Source organism: Eleutherodactylus coqui, chromosome 8 (assembly GCF_035609145.1).
Source record: "Eleutherodactylus coqui strain aEleCoq1 chromosome 8, aEleCoq1.hap1, whole genome shotgun sequence".
NCBI lineage: Eukaryota > Metazoa > Chordata > Amphibia > Anura > Eleutherodactylidae > Eleutherodactylus > Eleutherodactylus coqui.
In genome coordinates, this window is record NC_089844.1 from 13,427,173 (window position 1) to 13,450,301 (window position 23,129).

Genomic DNA, 23,129 nt, shown 5'->3' on the forward strand with positions numbered 1-23,129 from the left:
TCTCATATCTATCTGATATCTTTCTATCTATCTATCTATCTATTGCATGTCTATCTGATATCTATCTATCTATCTTCTATCTATCTATCTATCTATCTATCTATCTATCTATCTATCTATCTATCTGTCTATCATCTATCAATCTATCTATCTCCTATCTATCTCATATCTATCTATCTCCTATCTATCTATCTATCTATCTATCTTATATCTATCTATCTATCTATCTATCTATCTTATATCTATCTCATACATTTTTTTTTCTATTTATCACATATCTATCTATCTATCTGCTGTAATACATCTTCCATGGAGCCTCTATCTACCATATGCCTCTAGTTTTATAAATGTGCATATGTCAGGAGAAAATAAGCTTTTCCTTGTGGAGAGTGCTAAGTTGGCGTGGGGATATCTTATATAGGACATGCAGCGCTCCCTGGAAAAAGGAATGCAAAAAGGTTGGGAAAAGTCACTGCAGAGAAAGGTACTGGTTGGCTGGATGAGGGACCTTTGATGTGGTTCTGGAAGGAATAAACCTTTTTCTTGTGGAGAGCACTATGTTGGCAAAGGCCAGCTTTATATAGGCCATGCAATGCTCCCTGGAAGGTGACTTCCCTAGAAGCTTCGGAGCAGACACCCTCCAACAGCTGTCTGCATATCGGTGTCTATTACTTTTGGAGAAGACTGTGGTTTAGTGCATATTCTTAGCCCTGTGGCAAGACTTCTTGAAAGGTTGGAAATTGGCTTATAGGTGGCGCTGTGGAGCTAAGTTTTCACCCTCTATTTGCATAGAAATGTGTAAACAGGACTTTTCTGTAGGATTTTGTGCAAATCCGAAAGAAAAATAATAGGTCCATGTTCTATGGGACTCCCTATGTACAGCTGTATACCATACAAGAAGCATTGATTCTGGGGGCCGCGGAGCCTATACGGCAGCGCACGGAGGTGCGTGTGCGTGAGCCCTCATGGTGTGAGTTGAGCTGAGGTTAAGAAAATAGTTCCTGGCATAGAAAAGATCAGAGTCCGCTCTTTTACTCCGTAGCACATAGGTGTTAGAAAATCTCTATAAACACATTATGCTGTTAGTAAGAGACGGCCGTGAGAGGCCGGAGAGCGTCGTGAAATGAAAAGTGTCTCTTGATACTTTGGGTCTGTGGTGTAGACAGTCTGCGGCGTGACAAGTGGATGCCACAGAAGTTCAGCGTCTCCTGAAATCCTTCACGAAAGAAATGTTCACTTCTGGAGAAAAGCAAAGAATTACGGTTTCATTCTGGGCTGCGAACGCCAGAGGCAGTTATAGGAGGGTGAAGGATATCTATCATGAAACGTCCAGCGCCCTGGCACTGCGCCAATTTATTTACTGACCTTCAACACAACAGACACAAACCTGACCCCGTAAGACGGAGCCTAAGGGGAAATGGCACACAACACCGATTCCTATATCCTGTTGTTCTGCCGTCTAAATTACCGGCTAATTAATTACCCCTGGCATCTTTGGCATTGCCTGTCAAATTGGATTAAGTGGATCTCTTCACTGTTAGCGCACAAAAAAAAAATCTAGTTTTTTTTTTTTTTTTTCGCTAACAGCCGTCCTCACGCAGATCAATGGTGTCTCCGAGAGCAGGTAGCTCTTAAATAAAGAAAACAAGACTCGCAATTGTCGCCGGTGATTTATAGACTTTCATTAGCCGCTCGCCACCTGCAACTTCTGGCCCCTGTCTGGAATCAATTAGTCAACTTCATATCGTTTATTTTACTAATTTCGTCTTGTCTCGCAAGTATCGATGTCTGAACCATGAATCAGGCGGCGATTGGGCCAGAATATGTTTTTAATGTATCAAAGGAGCTTTAAAAGAAAGGGATTGTTTCCCGGAGCGAAGCGGCCGCGGTGTTTATTGGTAGAAGAGTAGATTTCCATCTACTACACATTATTAGATTCGGCGTTCTGTAGGGCTTATTCACATGGCCATCGCCACGTCTGCTGTGCACATTTGCAGCTGACTGCACACTGACTTTCACACTACCGGAATTGGTCGCAATACGCTGCGCAGACTTCATAAAAACATACAGATTCTGTTGCATTTGTAACCGTGGAATCCACTTTGTGTCACATTTGTGGAATTTGTTACATTTTTTTCTGTGGGATTTAAAGGAGTATTCCGGCAATGAGACGTTTTTTTTTCCAGTTTTCATCCATTTATGGATGGGTCATAGCTGATATATTGGGGGAGTGGGTGGGGGGTTCAACTACCAGGCTTTCCACGGATCCTGAGAATGAGGGACCTGCATCCCTCCTATTTCATATTGCAGGATCCCTTATCCAATTCTGTAATGTAGTTGCGAATGAGCTCTGTCATCTCATTGGCACAGACAGATAGCCATTTGTCACCCCCACTGAAGTGAATGGAGCGATGTGTGCGTCTTCAGTTGTCAGCATAGCTGCCTTGCACTGCTGTGGTCCGAGGTTCAAATCCCATGAAGGAGAACATCTACATGGACTTTGACAAACTCCATACAGATGTTACCCTTGGGCAGATTTGAACCTAAAACTCCAGGATGGCAAGGCAGCAATGCTGACAACTGAAGATGCACACACCTCTCCATTCACTTCAGTGGGGGTGATGAATGGCAGCAACCTCCCTGCAGGCAGAGATGGTGCTGGTCATGTGATGCTGTGCTGATGCATCCTGAGAGTGTTAGCAGAGCACAGAGGATATGAGCAGAGGGAAATCTCACCCTCAGTCTTCATTCACACGAGCGTATATTGGCCGCGCTTTCACAGCCGGCCTATATACGCTGCCCATCTGATGCATTGGTTTACAATGCATCAGTTTAGATGGGCGTATTCCTGTGGTGTAAAAGCGCCTGGCTGGACAAGATAGCGCATACGGTGCGCATTTCGGCTAGGCGCTTTTACACCGGCCAGGAAAGATAGTTCAGGAATCTTCCCGGACAGAATACTGTGGTGGCTCCCATAGACTCCTATGGAAGCCTATGGCAGCTGCCAGAGAAGGAAGGGGTAAGGAGCTTAGCAGCGTGTCTGCTAAACTCCCACGCCCTTTCCTCCTCCTCTCTGCCTCTTGTTTGCAATGGGAGGGGTCAGGAACTAGTTGCTAAGCTCCCGCCTATCCCGCCCACTTCCATTACAAACAGATGACAGGGGGCGGGAGCTTAGGACACTAGCTTCCTTCCCGTCCCGCTCCCGCCCCTTGCCGAGAGCGGCGAGGGGGCAGAATAGGGGAAGGCAGTTTAGCAGAGCTAAACTGTCTCCCCCCGCCCGACGACATTCTGGACTCCGAGTATATATGCCAGACCTGGGCCGTCTGAATGGGTGCACAGATGGCAAATTTAGCGTCCTTTCATGCGATTTTTGGTCATGTTGTGGTCATGACTCAGTCAACCGAAAATCACTACGCTCATGTGAAAGATACTCAAAATAGTGTTTGATAAGTGTCAAACAGGTGGCTGCACTACATGGAAGTGACTAGAATATACAAAGGAGACTTCCAGAGTGTGACAGGCAATTAGAGTGACCCCCTTAGGCTGCCTGTCCACAGGCGTATTTTCATTGCGTTCCCTGTGGCGATAATCCGGTCACGGGGAACGCAGTGAAGATTTCCATAGTGTTGCTATGGAAAGCGCTTCCCCCCGACCACGAGCGACGAGCGGAGAATCATAGGCGGCAATGCGAAGCATGCTGACAGGCTGACAGGCTGACAGCGGAGATCCGCTACGGGATACCGCAACGCCCGTGGACAGGGGCCTAACTCTACATACTCAGTGTTTTTTATATCACTGGAGTATTTTTGGTGTTTGAGGGTTTTCTATGCAAGCATGGGGCTTTTTCTGGAGTTTCTGCCAATAAACTTCTCTATAGGATGTGAAAAAGTGCAGAAGAGAAAATGTGACAAATGTACCTAAATAAACACTGAAAAATGCTGGAAAAGTGTATGAAGGAGGCCTAAAGGAGACCTGAACCCACTAAACAGGGGGTGCGGTAATACCCATCCAGCACCTGCAAGGAGTATTTACGATGCTGCACTTGGGGTGTCAGGCTCCCCAATGTTTGTGCATATAAAAGGTAATGGGCTGCAGCTTGGGGTCTTGTCCCTCTCTCAGATCTGCACTTTGGGGGACATTCATAAAACCCTTTATACCAGTTTCTGGCATAAAAAGTCTCAAATTTGCAAGCAAATTTGTTCAAAAAGATGCTTTTACAACACTCACCACTTCTGTTTAAAAAAAAAAAAAAAAAAAAAAAAAAAAAGTGGGTGGGGCTTGTCTAGATGGGGTGTGGCTTCTCCGTGCAGGCATGCGGAGTAGCTCCGTTGTGCCTCATGCATGAACGTGCGTCTTTTCGTGTCTTAGGCCTCATTCACATGAGCTTTTTCACTCGGCTATTTTGCCACGATATGCGAAGCGCCGGACTCCGACGCATTCATTCACAGGGACGACTTTTGGGCACGGAAAAATTGCACCGTCAAAATGTCAAATGGCCAACCGTTTTTGGTCGCCGATTTTTCACACCGCGTCAGATAATAAGTCTTGCTCTATCTTTTGATGAACGTCGCTGGAGGCTCCCATAGGGGGGGAGGAGTTTATCTGCGTGCCGCTATTTAAGCATTATAAGTCATTTGAGGATTTCTGCCGACCGACGGACTTCTGCGCTGTAGCGTATTTTTCATGCGATACGCTCATGTGAATGGACAAGAAAATGCTAATTAATCTCGGGACTCGATCGCGGCTAATCTTCACTGATGCGATTTTTGGCCGCGGTGCGGCCGCTGTGAGATGGAGTTTAGAGGGGTTATCTAGAGAGAGTAATACCTACCTGATCCAGTCTGGGTCCAGCGGTGCCGAACCTCCACTTCCGGCCCGGTTCAGACACTAGGTCACATGGTCCAGAGCCCCACCCTACTCCTGGGCTCCATTCATATCATTAATAGGGTCTGACCGCCCTGCAGCGAGGTCTCGGACCACCAGTAGGGAAGACAACTCCAGACTACTTGACCCAGTATTAGAGGTGGCCTGGAAGTGGAGGTGCCAGTATCGCTGGACCTGGTATGTTCTTCCCTGGATAACCCCTTTAATGGGAGCACTAGTGCCTGCTAATCCCAAGGACTGGAACCAGTCCAGTTTACAGATTCCAAACCTCCTCCTTACTCTCTCTAAAGCAACATAAAGCACCAGCAAGCTCATCTGCGCGGTCAGTTTTAGTGAAATAACAATGCTGGAGCATTTTTTCTTAGAACTGTACATAGTTCCTCTGTTACCCCTCATGGAAATGTATGCATAAACTGACAACTGGGTGGCACCATTCCTCTTGCTGTTGATTTGTGTCCTTACACAGTGGACATGGCCAGCCTTAGCTATGCGCGACATGTGCGGCCACCAGTCTGTAAGGAGGGCAAGCAGGATGTAGACTGCAGGAATATGGCCCCCATAGGTCTGCCTGGCCAGATGATCCTTATCTTACAGAGCTAAATGCATCCTCCTCCTTCTGGCTTTGCTTCCTCTGATGTTCCAAGGTGCTGCCGTCAGCCCATCATCCATCCACAACAAGTTCTGCTGCGGTCTTTACATTATGGGTGTGGTTCTAGTATTGCTTCTAGGACTGAGGTTGGTTTGTGCTGTATTATTATGAGCTTGGTTCTGTTGCTGTATTTATGTATGAACTTGCTTGCGGTATAATATTTATTCACTGAGCTTTTCTGGTGCTGTATTTATGTTATAAGTTTAGTTTGTGCTGCATTTATGTTATTAGATTACTCCTGGTGCTACAGTAATGTTATGAGCTTGTTTACTGTGCTGTATTTATGTTATGAGCTTGGTTCTGGTACAGTATTTATTCACTGAGTTGTACTGGTGTGGATATTCTGTTATCTTGCTGCACAAGCAGAATACAGGCTGACTGCCTATCAGAACAATACATCATTGCATTTCTTATGACAGGGAAGGGGGAGTCCCTAATGCTGGCACTGACAGTCGGACATCGTCAGCAGTGATTGGACCGTGTCATAGTATACAGGAACAAGCCTCACCAACAAGGGAAATAGGAACACCAAGTTATAAATTTATTTTTACATTTCCAGGAGGAATAACAGAGGCACGGCGCAATGCAGAATTCGGAGACAAATATTCTAGCATTGTTACTCCAAGAATAGAAGTATTTTCAGGAGAGGTGACGGTCCCTTCCATAAGACTAAGAGGTCCCAGTTGTCAGGACGCAGCAATGATTCTGCAGCAGGGGCTTCCTTCTCCTTTCATCCAGCTAGCACTATTAGGGGACGGATGCTGCTCCGCCGTGCGTTCTCCTCGCTGTGTTAGCCCAGTTGGCTTCAGCGCTTTGGCTTCATCTATCACACTTTGTTTCATTCCCTTTCGCACACTTATCATTTTGTCATGACAGAGCTCAATTGTATTTTGACTTTAATGATATCAGTCATTTTTGGACGCCGTGGCGCTGTTCCTATCTGGCTCCGTGCGGATAGTTCACACATGTACAGCGAACGAGCGCCACAATATGACAATCTCTGTTTTTTCCTATTTGTGCCTAAATTAAAATGATATCAAGCATTCTGATTTGTGGAGTCGTCGCGGCGCCTCTTCTCTCCGCTGCTGGGAATAATTTGATGTTATGCGGTGACATTTTATGTTGACATTGTATATGACCTTAATGTATGTTATATTCTGTATGGCGGACTCGGCACGACTGACACAACACATGAGTATCGTACATTGGACTGATCAGAAATCACACCGCTTAATGGGATGCGGTGGAAGTGGCGGCGCTGCTGATCAACATGGGCACAGGATGTCAGCCAGGACAGAGTATTGGTGTAGTGGCCCAGTATATCTATCCTGGCCCCCTCCATAATGTCATACATGTCATGTCTTGTGTTGGTGCACTGTGCAGAAGTGTCTAGTCATTCTGTTATGTGTATTGCACAACTGCAGCAAATGAAGAGTTAAGTGTTTGCATGAGCCTGGGAGATGCTTGCAAAGTGACAATTTGTCTCGTCACGTGGTATGAGTGAGAATATAAATAGGAGTGTGTGAGAGCAGGAAAGGGTCCATTCTTCTGAGTTCCTGAGTCTTTAGAATGCCAGCCACATGGGGGTACCTTCAACTCCCATGTGGTGAAGAATGGAGGAAGAAGAGCGGTTCCCGAATACCTGTGTGACAGCGACCGTGGCAGAGTGAGTCCCTTGAGAGAGAGCGTGAGTAAGAAAAGGCACATACAGCCAGGCCTAGTGCAGAGGTACTACGTGATTATTTTTCCTATGCGGCCGTCCTTTTCTAGGGGATCACAGCGTAGAGGTACACCCATTTGTCCTCACATCTGGCCGTCCTAAAGTCTGGGATCACCGGGTGGAGGAACTCTCAAGTCTGCTTCCTTTCCTGCACTGCCAATTTGTGTAAATTGTACCATCTGCTGGAACAAATGTTAAGTAAAGTTTTGCCAGGCCTCACTGTTCCTAGGGACATTAGGTACGTTACTTTTGTCTGCGGCTCCATTATTTACGGCTGAGGGTCATACCGGTGGATAACGGAATGGTGGCGACACCCGTGACATCAGCTGTCCCTGTTCTCCAGTTTATTGGGCATCCCTCTCCAAGGGGTGTCTGGAAGAGGCCCAGCGCTGCCCTGGCCGAGGCTATGTGTGTCCCACGGGGAGGGAGCCTGGTAAGTGCTACCGTGACAATTGACCACTCTACCCTCCCAGCTCTTCAACATGTGCCCTGTGTCTAGGGTCACCCTACGGGATGCTGCATTGGCATCGTTGAGTCACAGTCAGACGTGGCAGACGTTCTGCAGAGCTATATCCACTACAGACACAAATCATGTGAATGAGCGTTACGCATCCCTCTCTACAGGTCGTTACAGGAGCAAATTCAGGGCTGGTGGCCAAAGCAAAGGGTGAAATGTGCTTCAAATTTGCAGCAAACTCTACATACAAAATATGCAGGTTTTTCTGTGGACTCATCAACGATAGCGCCCCCTGTCTTTGGAGGGCGGAAAACAAACATTGGGAGTTGCTCATGCTTGTTGGACGATCAGACGGTCCTCCCTACTGGTGGTCTGTTGGGGGGTCCTGAGCCTGGTCACCTTGTGTGCCCCCATCCACTGGTCCCAACACCTCCTAACTGTCTGGTCAGATGCTCCTCTCTACTGGTGGTCTGTCGGGGGGTCCTGAGCCTGGTCACCTTGTGTACCCTCATCCACTGGTCCTAACATCTCCTAACAGTCTGGACAGAACAGCCGGTGGGGGACAATTCATCGATACAGCTATCCAGCTTCTCACATTCCAAAATCAGACCTACATCACACTCTGTTTAAATGCAAAAACGTAGTCAATGGAAGCCAAAGGTCAGCAGCAGGAGGTATCAGTAGGCAGTACAAATGGATGAGACGGAGTATCGGTATGCTTGTAGAGGAGCAGGAGGAAGAGGAGCTTGATCAAGGTGGTGGAATACAATAATCACGCACTGAAGGAGTGGCAGGGCTAGGCTTACATAAGAAGTCAATCAGAAACAGGGGCGGGGTCAGGACCAGGAGGCAGGAACAGGGTAAATGAGAAATACAGAACAAGGCTAGGTTTCAGCAAGGGAACTGTCCATGTCCTAGATAACCTAGCTGAGACAGCTGCCGACTGGGCACACAAGAGGTTGTGGGTTGTACAAAAAAAAAGAGGTGCGAGGTTGTGAGTGATGAGGAGACTGTAAGTACAGGGTGGTATGGAGGCAGTGGCAACCAGGTAGACGCCCCACTAAGTGGGCATGAGAAGACGGGGATTGTATGAGCAACAAAAACTCAAATCATAGCACAACCTTCCAAATGAAGACTTGTAAATGAGAAGGTTGTGCTGTGCCATTGTAGTTACCTGTAATTGTGGCACTACAGTATAAAAATACTTCAACTGCAAGTCAAGAGCAACTGTTCTAACTACCAGCTCATTTAGCAAAGGGTAGTTGTGCTGGATTTCATTTAATAAGAAGGTAGAAAACTAAATAGTTAATTTAACTTAGTAATTTTACTGTAAAGCAATCATTTTAGGACCTGACAAAGTGACCCGGGATGATGTCATAGATCACGGGACTCAGAAGAAGAAAGAAATCATATGATTAGTCGAGGGGCGGAGCTAATCACAGCCAATCTGACATAAGTTCCCTGAGAAGGAGGAGGGGGAGATTTCCTGTGATCCGTGGTGTAGGAGAAAATTAGAAAAGTGCAGGGGTCAGTGTGTGAAGAGAGAAGCAGACAGAGGGGGCAGGATGTTTACTGCCAGGTGAAGCCCTCTCTCCTGCCCTGTAACAAGAGCAGCTTGCTAACAACTGCTGAGCTTCTCATAAAGACCTGAAAACATTGCAAGCTGTTTCATTCCTGCTTTCAGCAACCAGCCAACACAAGACACAAGCTTTAGACAGCAGAGAATCTCCATAGGACTAACTGAGTGAGAACTGGAGAACATTAGCTCACGTGTCAGGAATGGCAAATTACTGTTTGTCAGATGATAGGGGTGTTGTTTCTTTCAGTCATAGTCAGTTCTCTCTCTACAGCTCCCCCTTAACTCAGGTGCTGCTTGTTTATCTGTGTATCAAATGTTAAACCGTGTATATGCAAGTTCTACTGTTTTAATATTCCTAAAGACTGCCACGTTCCAAAAGTAAATGGTGTGCCTGCAGTTTACGTGCGTTAGTCTTATTGCTCTACCAAGATCTCCTCAAACAGGCACTGGTGTCACGTTTAGTTAATCCTATTTTTCGTCCATATCCTGTCATCTATCTTTATCTGTGCGCAAGATGATATAGAGAGCGCTGCACTCATTGCCACCGTGACACGGCTCCTCAGCCACTTCTTACAAACCGCTCAGAGAGTGCAGGCCTCTTCCCCCTTGTACGTTGCACCATCAGCTTTTGTCGTTCATAAAATCCGCACCTCTTTAAAGGGGTTGTCCAGGGAGGTAAGGTTGTTACCCAAACCTCCACTTTTTGGCCGACTCTGGCAGTAGGTCATGTGCTATAGACTCACTGTGTGCCTGTGAGGTCATTATTCCAATGGATGGTGGAAACCTGACAGCGATTTCCTCTCCACAGTTCTACAATGTTAGCAAACAATGAGGAATTAATGCCTATGGAAAGGAGATGAGAAGCAAACAAGAACCACATCCTTGTGTCCCTAGTGGTTAGGGGTGGGGTGGTGAGTGGCCAGGGGTGCACCAACACTCATTTTACAGGCATTGAAAGTGCCAATACATAAGATACCCCCACATATTTGAACCACTGAGACTTGTCTGAAGTTACAGAGCAATAGTGCCCCCAGTAGTAATAGTGACCCCCACAGTAGTCCAAGTAGTAATAGCGTCCCCCCTATTGGTTTCCCACCCGGAAGCAATCCAACAGATATTTCACTCACCTAGCCTACAGCTACAGCCCAGCGATGGCAGCCGCTGTTGAATCTGTGACTTCTTCCCCCAGCGTCTGAGCTACGTACAGGACGGTGCACGCAGTCACCAGAGGGAGAGGTCAGTGATCTCTGAGTCAGCAGGCTGGGTGAGTAAAATGCCTGTTGGGTTATTGCACAGCCAGCTCACAGCAGGCAGTTATTTTTTACCGGCCTGCAGACTGCCACCTGAGGTGCCTCATGGTAGGGGCCCCTCTGTGAGTGGCACCATCTTACTTTTGACTATTACAATTTCTGGTGGGCCACTATATACTGGGAGATGATGTGTGCTGGTCAAAAATTATGTAGACAATTAGCAGCAATGGCTGCCTTGATGGCATCTGCATGAAAAGAGGAATACCTGAACTCATAAAAGGGTCATACATATTAAATGCCGGCCATACTTGCTGCCTTCAGCAGGACTCGCTGATCATCTAATGTGCATAGTCGTGTCCCAACTCTCCCTAGCAGTGCTGTAGCTATAGTGGTTGCAAGGTTAGCAGTTGCGACTGGACTCGTAAGCTAGGGGAGCCCACAGGCCCCCCTCACCACCTCGATTAAACCGAAAGGACACTTTAATAATTTTACAGTACATGGAAGCCAGTACCTTCCACCGCCTCCTGACAAACTGTGTCTGGCGCATAGGTGGTGTAGCGGGGTCCATGGTAGAAAGACCACCTGGTAGGGAGTAGAGCCTCCCTGCTAAGCATCACCGACATGCAGCTGCTTTACTAATCATGTGGAAGGTGGGGTGGAATCAGAAGTTGGGGCCCGGTCATGCGGCATTCACAACCTCGACCTGGGAAAAATTGTTGTTGCTGACGCCCGCTGGAGTGTGGTGATGCTCTGCCACTGCAAGAAGTTACATATCACTAGTGTGTGTACCTGTGCATGTACAGGTGTGCCTAGGTGTGTCTGTACATATATAAACCAGCTTATGTGTGGAGATTCATGTGTTCAATGATGCCCATGTGTTTGTAAGATGTAATATACGTGCTGAGGGCAAAAACACATGGGCGCATGCACTACTACGCTCACCGCGATGGAGTGTAGTACCGCATGAACTGGGGTTGGGGGGGAGGCGGGGTTCAGACTATTCAAACTCCATGCTAATTTGAAAACAACAAGCGGGAAGGTAGGTCCTGCCGTACCTTTCTCTCCTGCAGTATTAACACGCATGAATCCCGATAGTGGAAACAAAAGCAGTGAAATCAATGGTTTCCTCTTGCCCCGTAATGGGACCATGATTTTGAAGGACACATAAAGGGGCTAAACACACCCATCGGTTTAGGTCTTAGGCGTTGGGATATATTCATGTCGGCCATCTTTCTTGTGAATTGGCAGCTAATCCTCAGCGGCCAAATCAGCACCATTAGGCCAGTGATGCACAACCACATTTGAGCCGCCGTTTGGCCTTCGGAAGGTCATCCCAGCGGGGCCGCGAGTTTCCTGTCCTGAACTCTCAGTATCACAGGAATGAATGCTGCTCGGAGTGCGGGTCAGGAGAGTCGCGGTCGGGCCAGGGCACACTTATGTATCAGAGATGCATAATGGCAGCTGAGATATGGCGGTCACCGGCCTAGTGGTGCCGATTCGCCACAGATTTCTCCTTTTCTGTCGGAGGATGAAAGCCGCACGCAAATCTGCAACAAACTATTGGAAAGCCGTGGATTTACAGTCGACACTCTGTCAGTTCTGTGTAGAATGTTCCTGTCCGTGCTGATGGGATATTGTTAGTTGTCAACCACAGATTATACTGTACATTTACGCCCCGTGTGACCGTAACCTCGCCATGTGACTTCCCGGGGCCGTGCGGTGACACATAACAGAAACGCTGCAGAATTACATACAGAAAATCTTCAACGTTTTACACTAAAACGGCAATGGACAAATTTCAAAAATAGCAGCCTTCATATATTGGCGCTGCATTAACCCCTTGAGTGGCACGCCCGGAGGTTTTCCGGGACGAGCTTCACTGCTCATAGCAACATAGCCCGGAAGATTTCCGGGCTATGTATCACCATGGGAGCTGCAGAGCACAATGCCACAAGATGTAGCACTGTGTTCTGCCTGCACAGACCCACAGAGAGCAGTGCAGGACTTTGAAAAACCAGCAGAAGATATTGCCGATGTGCCGGCAATCTCCTGCTTTGTTTACAGGTTGCCATAGAGACCATCGGCTTGTCAGAAGCAAGCCGATGGTCTCTGTGGCAGGGAGAGCTTGCTGCCTGGCTGTCAGAGGACAGCTAGGTACCAGCTCTTACAGCAGAGATCAGAGAAAACCTCCGATCTCTGCTGTGTTAACCCTTTACATGCTGCAGTCTATGTGACTGCAGCATGTAAAGGGCTGTCACTGCAGCATGTAAAGGGCTGTCACCATCGGACCCCTGGAATGTGATCAGGGGGTCCTGATGGGTCCCTGTGGAAGTCCCCTAAAGGGACAAAAAAATAAAATAAAAAAAATAAAAAGTTAAAAAATTATAAAAAAAAATTATAAAAACACTTGTCTCCTTTTACTTTGTAAAAAATCAAAAATACAATCACACATGTGGTATCCATGCGTCGTAATGAGCCAGAGAAGGAAGTTAATACATTATTTAACCCTTAATGACATGGCCCCTTTTTTTCTTTTTTTCCTCCCCCGTTTAAAAAAATCACAACTTGTCCCGCAAAAAACAAGCCCTTATATGGCCATGTCAATGGAAAAATGAAAAAGTTATGGCTCTTGAGACGCAACTGCAAAATTAGTTGAAATTCAATGATTAGACCATTTTAAAAAACCTGCCCTGGTGGGCACGACAGGGTGGTAGGAAACCCGCCGCTCAAGGGGTTAAAGGGCCACTCAATTCATTCATTTTGCATTATTTCTAAGTTTCTGCCACCTAGGAAAAAAAGGGTACTGGATTGGCGGACAAGAAGAGAGGTGTGTGACAGGGAGGCCCAAGCTGGACCCTTGCATCGGGGCCCATGGGCCTTTAGTTACTCCCCTGCTCCCTAGATGACAGACGTCCGATTAAAAAAGGGTCGGCCATGTTAAACATGCAGCATCCTCTTAGGGCTTAAACACTTGGGTGTGTTTTTGTCCCGTTTTGTGGCCGTGACAATCACATCCGAAAAACGGTACAAAAAGAAGCCATTTCATGTTCACTAGTGGGATTCCCGCGCGTTAGTACTATGTGTAAGAACAGATAGGGCAGGAGCTATATTCCCGCTTTTTGTTTTCAAACTTGCGCGCAATAGCGCGGATATTCAATAGTCCAAAAACAAACGCATTCGCCGGTCTGTTTAAGCCCTTAGTCTCGCAGGAGATAAGCCACTGCCAGAGGTGTCTGCAATAGGCTTATTCCCCTCTTCCTATACAGAACACAAGCACGCTTGACTGAGCCGACCGACTCTGCATGTGTCGGGGGCAATTGGCTCCAAGCACATTAGCATCATGGCTTCCATATATAATGGGCCATGACAGCTATGGCAGCAGATCCTCTCTTCTAGGGCGTTTTCACACGGGCGTATGTGCAACTAGGCTATTTGTGCATGAACGCAGTAAAAATCTGCACAAATTTGAAAAAAAAAGCGGGTAGATCGGTCCGGTCCATCTTTCTCACACGTAGAATTAATGCGCCAGAATCCTTCTAGAGAAAACCAAAGCATGGAAATCAGAGGTTTAATTCTGTCCGATTATCACGTTATTATAACGGGACAGAATCGCGCCGGTGTGAGGAAGCCCTTAAACAGATGAAGAACATCATGAAGACCCGTCGGATTCAACTGCTGCCGCAAAACATTTTACTGTCCTCTTCAGTCTGTTTTTCTTTTTCATATTTGTAGATTTAAGAAAGATCTGAGCGTTCTGCAATCCTGGCCATTATTAGAGGAAGACACGTGTCCCTCACAACCGCCCTGCCATGTGGCACAGCCACCTTCGCTGGCATCTACACTGACCGCCCCTTTATTACCCCCCAGCGTTGGGCTCATTCTGTCCTCAGATCCGCAGCAGTTCGTTGTTGTGTAGATTCCACTCGGTGATTAAATCCTCCTGCAGGAATACCGGCCCCTGCGGACAGGAAGCTTCTTGTAGTTGCCGCAGATTAGATGGTGGTGCTGACATGTTCTGACCGGCTCACAGGAAGGCGTCAGCGATTCATGCTGCTTGCACCAAATTTTGACCTCCCATCAGCAACAGGAATCTGGACCCATATGACCAGGAGATGTTTTTCCGCTGCTCAGTGATACAAGTTTTGTGCTCTTTTGCCCGCTGGAGTCTGTTTCTCTTAGACACAATGGCGCTGGAACTGGTCGTCTGCTGTTATATCCCATCCGTGCGGAGGAACGGCGAGTTCTGCGTTCGGACACGTTAGTTGGAGCCCCAGCGTTGTATTCAGCTGACTGTGCAGCCTGTTGGTCAGAATGATTCCTTACATCCTCCTCCGACCCCTTTCAGTGATGAGTTGTTTCCGTCCACAGAATCCCCTTTCGCTGGATGTTTCCCTTGATTGCGCCATTCTCTGTATACTCTCCACACTGTTACACGAAAAAGCCCCCCGCAGTTGGCAGTGAGATCCCGGCTAGTCTAGCACTGATGACCGGCCTCATTGGAAGTCACTTCGATCACTAGATTTTCCTATCAATTGTGGATTCACCCTGAAATTGATTTTATGCCGCACTCCGGGTTCATGGGGATAATTTCCATACTTTAAAGCGCCAATTATGAGAGGGCCGAGGGCTCTAATAAATAGGTGGGGGCTCTATAAATGGGTGGGGGCTCTAATAAAGTGTATGCTGAAATGCAGCAGGATGACTTTTTCCACAAAGTACATGTGATTTTGTGGGAAAGGGTTAATATTACACCTGTCTGGTTTCTTCTGGTCTTGCGAGATTCCAGATCACCCACAATTCTGTGCAAGAATTTCTCAACTACCAGATGCCGGATTACAAGGAATTTCACTGAATTATGATGAAATAAATCTTTGTGGTGTACAATAAGAAGCCATTCCTCTCAGCCAATCACGAAGAGCTGAATAGAAGTTGGCCGTCTCTTCGTGTTTTGCCGTTACATAACAGAAACATCTCTTATTGGAAGCATGGTATAAACCGCAGCCCCGGCTCCTCTACCTCCTCGGTGTACAATAGCTGGGCCTGTTCTGTTATTGTTTCCATGTCTTGGCCCACATCTTCCAACGTTTAGAGTCAGCAATGTATCACTTAGATGCCCCCCACTGCATGTGGTCACCGTACCTCCCATCATACTTACTGACCTGAAGATGAAGGGACGGTCGGACAATCACTCATAGCGACCGCAGAGTTGTCACTGTCTGATTTATCTTTCTCGCCAGCGAATATTTTTATATATTTTTTATGTTCGATATTCAGTAACTTCTGCACCTCGACACAAACTGTCTGACAGATAAGCACTAGTGGGCAGATAGTGGGGGACAGACATGGACGGTGAGGAATCCTGGACAGATGGGATTATTCCTGTGTGGGAATCTCTAAAATACATGAAAAATCAAATTGTGAAATAAAAATCAAAAAGGAATCAGCAAAGGCATAACTCGATCTTATGATCAGTAGGAATTCTCCCTCTGCATCATTATTTCCTGACATTTGAGTTTGTAGTTGGAGCGTTTGCCGTGTAACTGTCTCACATCTGATCCATTAGAGTAGGTCAGATGACCACACTGCTGCAGCTCAGCCTTGTTTGAAGAGGAGTTCCTGATTTATTAGCCTCTCTCTAAATATTGCTGGCTTCTGCAGTGTGTTGCTGGTTATAGTGCAAGCTATGTGTGCTTAAATGCAATATTCTTTGTATACTCCTAGTATCTAGTTCCTACTCTAGCTTGTTTCTTGTTAGTATAGTCTCGTTCCTGTGGTTATATCTAGTCCAGTCATTGATTGTTAGGCTTGTGTTTTTGTCTGATCCATCTATGTTTGTATCTGCATATTCTTATTCATAGTTATGTTTTATTTTGCTTTCTTGCTTCTGGGTCCTACTGTACACCACTATACATCGCCTCCCTCCTGTCCATACACCACCCAGCACGCTCACTCCGATCCGCTAACACATTCAGACTAAACACCCCTCTAATGCAAACCTCACATGCTTGCCTACAGGACTTCACCAGAGCAGCACCCATCCTCTGGAACGCTCTACCCCAAGGCATCCGGACAATTCCCGATGCACGAAATTTTAGACGCAGCTTTAAAACGCACCTCTTCAGGGAGGCATACCGAACCCCGTGACCTAATCCCCCAGCCACATAAAATCTCCTATTTCCTGTGTTCCCCATACCCCACTCCCCCCCTTCTACCTCCTGTACCACCCCCACCCCATATGTTTCAAACTGATTGTACCTCACATTGTAATTGTTGTACTGTTTGCATTTAACCCAAGCAGGCATTCACCTCCGGGTTCCGCAGCAATAACCCTCCATAGCATGCTATGGAAAAATGATTCTTCATTCACACGAGCGGAAACCAATTGTAGATTCCGCTCGCAGATGGCAAATCGCAGCATGCTCTAATTCACTGCGGTTCCCGCACGGACGGCTTCCTTTGGAGTCAATGGAAGACGTCCAACCGGTGGCCCGTCCACAACTAATATTGTGTATGGGCCGTGGATTCTGCGGAAAAACAGTACTTTAAAAAAACAATCTGTACTGCGCATGTCCGACGGTGAACCGTGCAGACCATCCGCAGTACAGAAGAAGAAGACACGGGCAGGGCCGTGGGTACCGGTGGATTCCATGCAGGATTCCCCATGCTGAATCTGTGGGTGTCTGTGTGCATTCGGCCTGAAGATGAGTTTATCCAGCAAGTATGCGGTCATCAAATGCTGTAACGTGGGAACTACAAGAACTTGACTTTTCTGTACCCCAAGTAGGATGGCTCATGGCCCCATATCATCCTACCCGTTAGATTCCACTTCTTGACTGGTCCCACAAGCAAACTGTTTCCTGAGCCTGGCCTGGGCATCACAATGCCCAATGTAACTAAAGAAGCTCTTCGCCTGGAAGCCTCCGGGGACCGATCCAATGGACTGCCCTGTCTCATGTATATGTGGTGCAGGAAACTGTTAAACTTCTATTACTCAGGTTTACTCTTATCCACAGTGATGGCAAAATAAGTGCGAGAAAGAGAGAGCTAACAACGTTGTAGCGATGCTATTGGTTGCTATTGGTAAAAACTGCTGACAGCTTCCCTTTAATTAGTGACATTCATATCAGAATTCACTATAAGAAAAGATTTCGATGAATTAACAGCACCATCCGTTTAGTTTATGTCTTCTATGTGTAATATTTAATGGAAGCTCCCGTTATCCCGAATCGCCTCCACAATGTGGGGGTAACAATTTCTGGATCTATTACATCATGTAGCTTTTGATGTGTAATATAATCTTGACTTAAAAGATTATTATTTATGACCTATTTTTGGGAGTGGAATTATTTATGACTCTCTTTCTTATTAAATTTCATTTCTAATTAAGTGAAAGTAATCTCGTTACTAAGAAACGTACCGTATGTATATAGGATTCTACAAATAATTTCATTAATGGGATTCTGCCCGGATGTGTGCACTGTTCCTTATTCCTATAAAGCCTGCCTTAAAGAGCAATTTCAGGCAAAGTCAACCTGGACATTGCCATTTACCTGCCCAAAGGGAAGGTCATTAGTGCTGGAAGGTCAACAAATATAGTAAAAGGTGTTGTCTGCTTTAGAGAATTTCTACTTGTTATAAAGTCCCCTGATAATTAGCTGCTATCTGTGGGAAAACCTGGCAGTAAGTATTCAGTTTTCCTGCAGTGCCTCCACAGGGGAAATAAAGCATTACACCGTGCCCATTCAAACCATTGGGTTGCTTTTGTAATGCAGGACAGCACAAGTCCTTCAGAGCGAGAGATGCTCTTGAAAATCGCTGTCCGTTCTGACCAAGAAATGAGTATACCATAGAATCCTAGAATGGTAGAGTTGGAAGGTACCGCCAGGGTAATCGGGTCCTCCAGGGTCATCGGGCCCAACCCCCTGCTCAATGCAGGATCACTAAATCATCCCAAACAGATATTTGTCCAGCCTTTTTTTGAAGACTTCCATTGAAGGAGGACTCCCCACCTCCTGTGGCAACCTGTTCACACATTGATCCCCTCACTGTCTAATATCTTACCTGTGTCTCCTCCCTTTCAGTTTCATCCCATTGCTTCTAGTCTTTCCTTGTGCAGATGAGAATAGGGCTGATCCCCCTGCAATGTGACAGCCCTTCAGATATTTGCAGACAGCTATTAAGTCTCCTCTCAGACTTCTTTTTTGCAAGCTAACTCAAACAGAACCCCACTCTATTGACTTAAAATTCCTTATTAAAGGGGTTACATCAAGATTACAAGTTTTTCCCTATCCACATGATAGGGCATAACTTGCTGATTGGTGGGCGTCCTACTGCTGAAGCCCTTGTCGATCTCGAGATTGGGGTTCCATTCACTTTCAATGGGACTACGAAGCTACCCTAGCGACACCAGCTTTGCTGTTTACATCAGCCTCCTTGAAAGGAATGGAGCGCAGACTACTCATGCTCGCCCAGCGCTCCCTTCATGCTGACATCATTGTGACCCCGGCAGTGACAAGCTGAACAGGACACAGGAGTCCCATTCTCGACATCAGCGGTAATCTCAGCAGTGAGACCCCCACTGATCAGCAAGATTTCCCTTATCCTGTGGCTATCCTGCGTAATGGGGGATAACTTGCAATTTTGGTACAACCTCTTTAATTTTGTGAAAACTAGCGACCTCCTTGTAAATTGCTCTAGATAAAAAATGTAACTGGGCTTAAAGTATGACAAGTATTTTTGTAAGGCAGATATATGTCACTTCCCTTCCCCCACTGCTCTTGGCGGCTCATACAAAGTGTCATATTCTCTAGTGGTGATAACAAGCACAGAAGAACACTCGTCACAATGTACAATGAGTCGGACGTCTCGATCTTCCTTGAGTTATGATGGGAGATACATTGAAAATAAGACACCTCAAATTAGTAGAGTCATCTATTTCAGCTAAGACCCAACTCACATCATGTTAGAGCCTTATCTCCGGCACCTATCCTGAGAAAAGCTGCCAAGTATATACAGAAACCAAAAGGGCGGTAGATGTTGATATACTGTATTTTGTTTTCTTTACGATGAAGAACAGAATAGATAGATAGATATGAGATAGATAGATGGATAGATAGATAGATAGATAGATAGATAGATAGATAGATAGGAGATATATATGCGATAGATAGATAGATAGATAGATAGATATAAGATAGATATAAGATAGATAGATAGATATGATAGATATGAGATAGATAGATAGATAGATAGGAGATAGATAGATAGATAGATAGGAGATAGATATGAGATAGATAGATATGAGATAGATATGAGATAGATAGATAGATATAGATAGATAGGAGATAAATAAATAGACAGATAGATAGATAGATAGATAGATAGATAGATAGATAGATAGATAGATAGATAGATAGATAGATAGGAGATAGATAGATAGATAGGAGATAGATAGAAAGATAGATAGATAGATATAAGATAGATATTAGATAGATAGATAGATATGATAGATATGATAGATATGAGATAGATAGATAGATAGATAGATAGATAGATAGATAGATAGATAGATAGATAGATAGATAGGAGATAGATATGAGATAGATAGATGATAGATATGAGATAGATAGATAGATAGATAGATAGATAGATAGATAGGTAGGAGATAGATAGATAGATATGAGATAGATAGAGAGATAGATAGATAGATAGATGTGAGATAGATAGATAGGAAATAGATAGATAGATAGATAGATAGGAGATAGATATGAGATAGATAGATAGATAGATAGATAGATAGATAGATAGATAGATAGATAGATAGATAGATAGGAGATAGATAGAAAGATAGATAGGAAATAGATAAATAGATAGATAGATATGAGATAGATAGATAGATAGATAGATGTGAGATAGATAGATAGATAGATAGATAGATAGATAGATAGATAGGAGATAGATAGATATGAGATAGATAGATGTGAGATAGATAGATAGATAGATAGATATGCGATAGATAGATAGATAGATAGATAGATAGATAGATAGATAGATGTGAGATAGATAGATAGATAGATAGATAGATAGATATGAGATAGATAGATAGATAGGAGATAGATAGATATGAGATAGATAGATATGAGATAGATAGATAGATAGATGTGAGATAGATAGATAGGTATGAGATAGATAGATAGATATGAGATAGATAGATAGATATGAGCTAGATAGATAGATAGATAGATAGATAGATAGATAGATAGATAGATAGGAGATAGATAGATATGAGATAGATAGATAGATAAATAGATAGATAAATAGATAGATAGATATGAGATAGATAGATAGATAGATAGATAGATAGATTTGATGAAGGAGAAACATGTATTTATAAAGTTTTAGCTAATAAACATCACTCGACTTAAATTTTCGCATTATCTGTTTTATATGAAGGATAATCCATCCAGCTCCCACAGAAGAAAAACATCGGCTTTGGCTAAAATTAGCTCTGCTGCCAGTAATGTGTCCTAGAATGGAATAATTATTAGCTACTTTTATATCCCATGAAACAATGTTTTATTTCAGGAAAGTAATAAGAATCTTCTGATTGTGGTTATTTTGATTGAGTCGTTGGAGAAAATACCAAAAGCGAGCGATTTCATCTTTTTTATTTCAAACGGGAAAGTGATTAGAAATTAGATTTTCACGGCCAACATATCTAAGTGGTCTGTATTTAATTCTCGCTTCATAGAGATGTAACACTACAATGCGCCTAGGAAACCGCGCCGCTAATTACTCCATCTTTAGGTGGCAACTTCTTTATTTCCAAAGGGGCCTAAATTTGTCAAGATATTGAATTAACCCCTGATGAAGTGGAGGGTTATCAACTGATACATCCTATTGTTGTTTTCACAGGATTGTCGTCAATGCCTCTACGAACTTGATGTCAACGCAGAGCTTGGGGATCGTGTTCGGACCGACCCTTCTGAGGCCAGAGAATGATTCGGGGAACATGGCCGTCTGCATGGTCTATCAGAATCAAATTGTAGAGCTTATGATATTGGAATTTAATGCCATCTTCTGTTAATTGTAACTCACGTAAAACCAAGTACATTTTAGTCCTATTTAGCACAAAAAGTACGGATTGCACAGTAATTCAACCCCCAAATTTATTCAGAGGTCCTATTCCAATATCTGTTACAGCCCACCCCAACTACTACATATAGTACTAGTTTTCTTATATGTGACCAAGACAGTTTTTTAGCCTACCTTAAAGGGGTTGTCCTGCGGCCAAAACGAAAAAATTTTCACACCCCAGTCCCCCATGTTAAGCAAGCATCACAAACTACCCATGTAAATCGGTTTTTTAGAGCGTTTCTACTCACCATGAAGCTGTTTCAAGAAGTTATAAAAATCTTCTTCCAAGATGGCCGCCGTCATTTCCCAAGGTGCACCACTGGTCTTCTCCCACGGTGCACTGCGGGTTTTCTCCCATGGTGCACCGTGGATGTTCTTCTCCAGTCTGAGCTCCACTGCCGATTACAGCCACCTCATTGGCTGATCGGCACCACGTGATGGGGGTGGGGCTACGCGATGATGCTGAGAATGGGGAGGTGCCAGGACGCAGCTCGTGAGTCCGGACCATCCAGAAGAGGATTTCTCTCTGCGCAAGCGCGACTGTGGCGGCGACCAGAGGAGAAGTTTGGTAGTTGCCATGGAGACGGGGATGCCAGCACCGGAGGGGGTAAGTGTATAACTTCTGTGTGGCCAATATTTAATGCACGATGTATATTACAAAGTGCATTAATATGGCCATACAGAAGTATATAACCCCACTTGCTTCTGCGGGACAACCCCTTTAATTTCTAGTACATCAGTTCAACTGCTACCTCTGAATCAGTTGAATATGCCTTAAAGCATTATTCTGGGCTTTTTGAACTGTTCACTTATTCCCTGAGCAGGTCCTCAGTAGTTGATGGGCAGGCGTCCACCACTTGGGCCGCTGTCCATCAGCTGATCACATGGCACGCTGTAGGAGAAGCACGGCACACCACTTGATTGCAGTGGGGGTGAAGCCAGCACTCTGACTTCTTCCTCTGACCGCTGATGACGACGTCCAGTTCGCTGCATTGACAGTGGGCCGGATGATCAACTGACAGACAGGGGTCATGAGCGGCGGTCCCCCGTTCATCAACCACTGATGACCTAGGGATAGGTCATCAGTTAAAAATGCCTGAATATCCCTTCCTACCTGTCATTGCCCTAAAGCACCATAAACAAAGTTTGGTGCTGTTAGGGGAGGTGACGAGATGCTGGGTGATATGTTTTTTATACTCCTCCCCACCCCCACCCCCTCCTTATCCTTCGGTTCCAGCACTGTCACCACTTAAGATCGCATGGCACATGGAAATGTGACTCTTTCCAAATTGCTGTGCTGTGCATGCCATAGACTTGTATGGGAGAGCGTGCCCACGGCAATGTGAAAAAAGTTAGGTTTTTGTGCGGCACGCAGTCTTCAGTGGGTGGCAGTACTGGAACTGGTGAGTATAAACAATACCGAACTTATGTTATGATGCTGTAGGGGGTGACAG

At 45.3% G+C, this 23,129-nt stretch overlaps 1 protein-coding gene across 1 annotated transcript in view; it reads left to right on the top strand.

The window, feature by feature from the left end:
* ARHGAP15 (Rho GTPase activating protein 15) overlaps window positions 1-22,883 on the top strand; it is a 730,617-nt gene extending 707,734 nt beyond the window's left edge. Inside the window, exon 15 of the mRNA XM_066575178.1 lies at window positions 21,454-22,883. Coding sequence (XP_066431275.1) covers window positions 21,454-21,625 — 172 coding nt within the window. The 3' untranslated portion in view covers window positions 21,626-22,883. The remainder of the gene's footprint in view (window positions 1-21,453) is intronic.
* The last annotated feature ends 246 nt before the right edge of the window (window positions 22,884-23,129 follow it).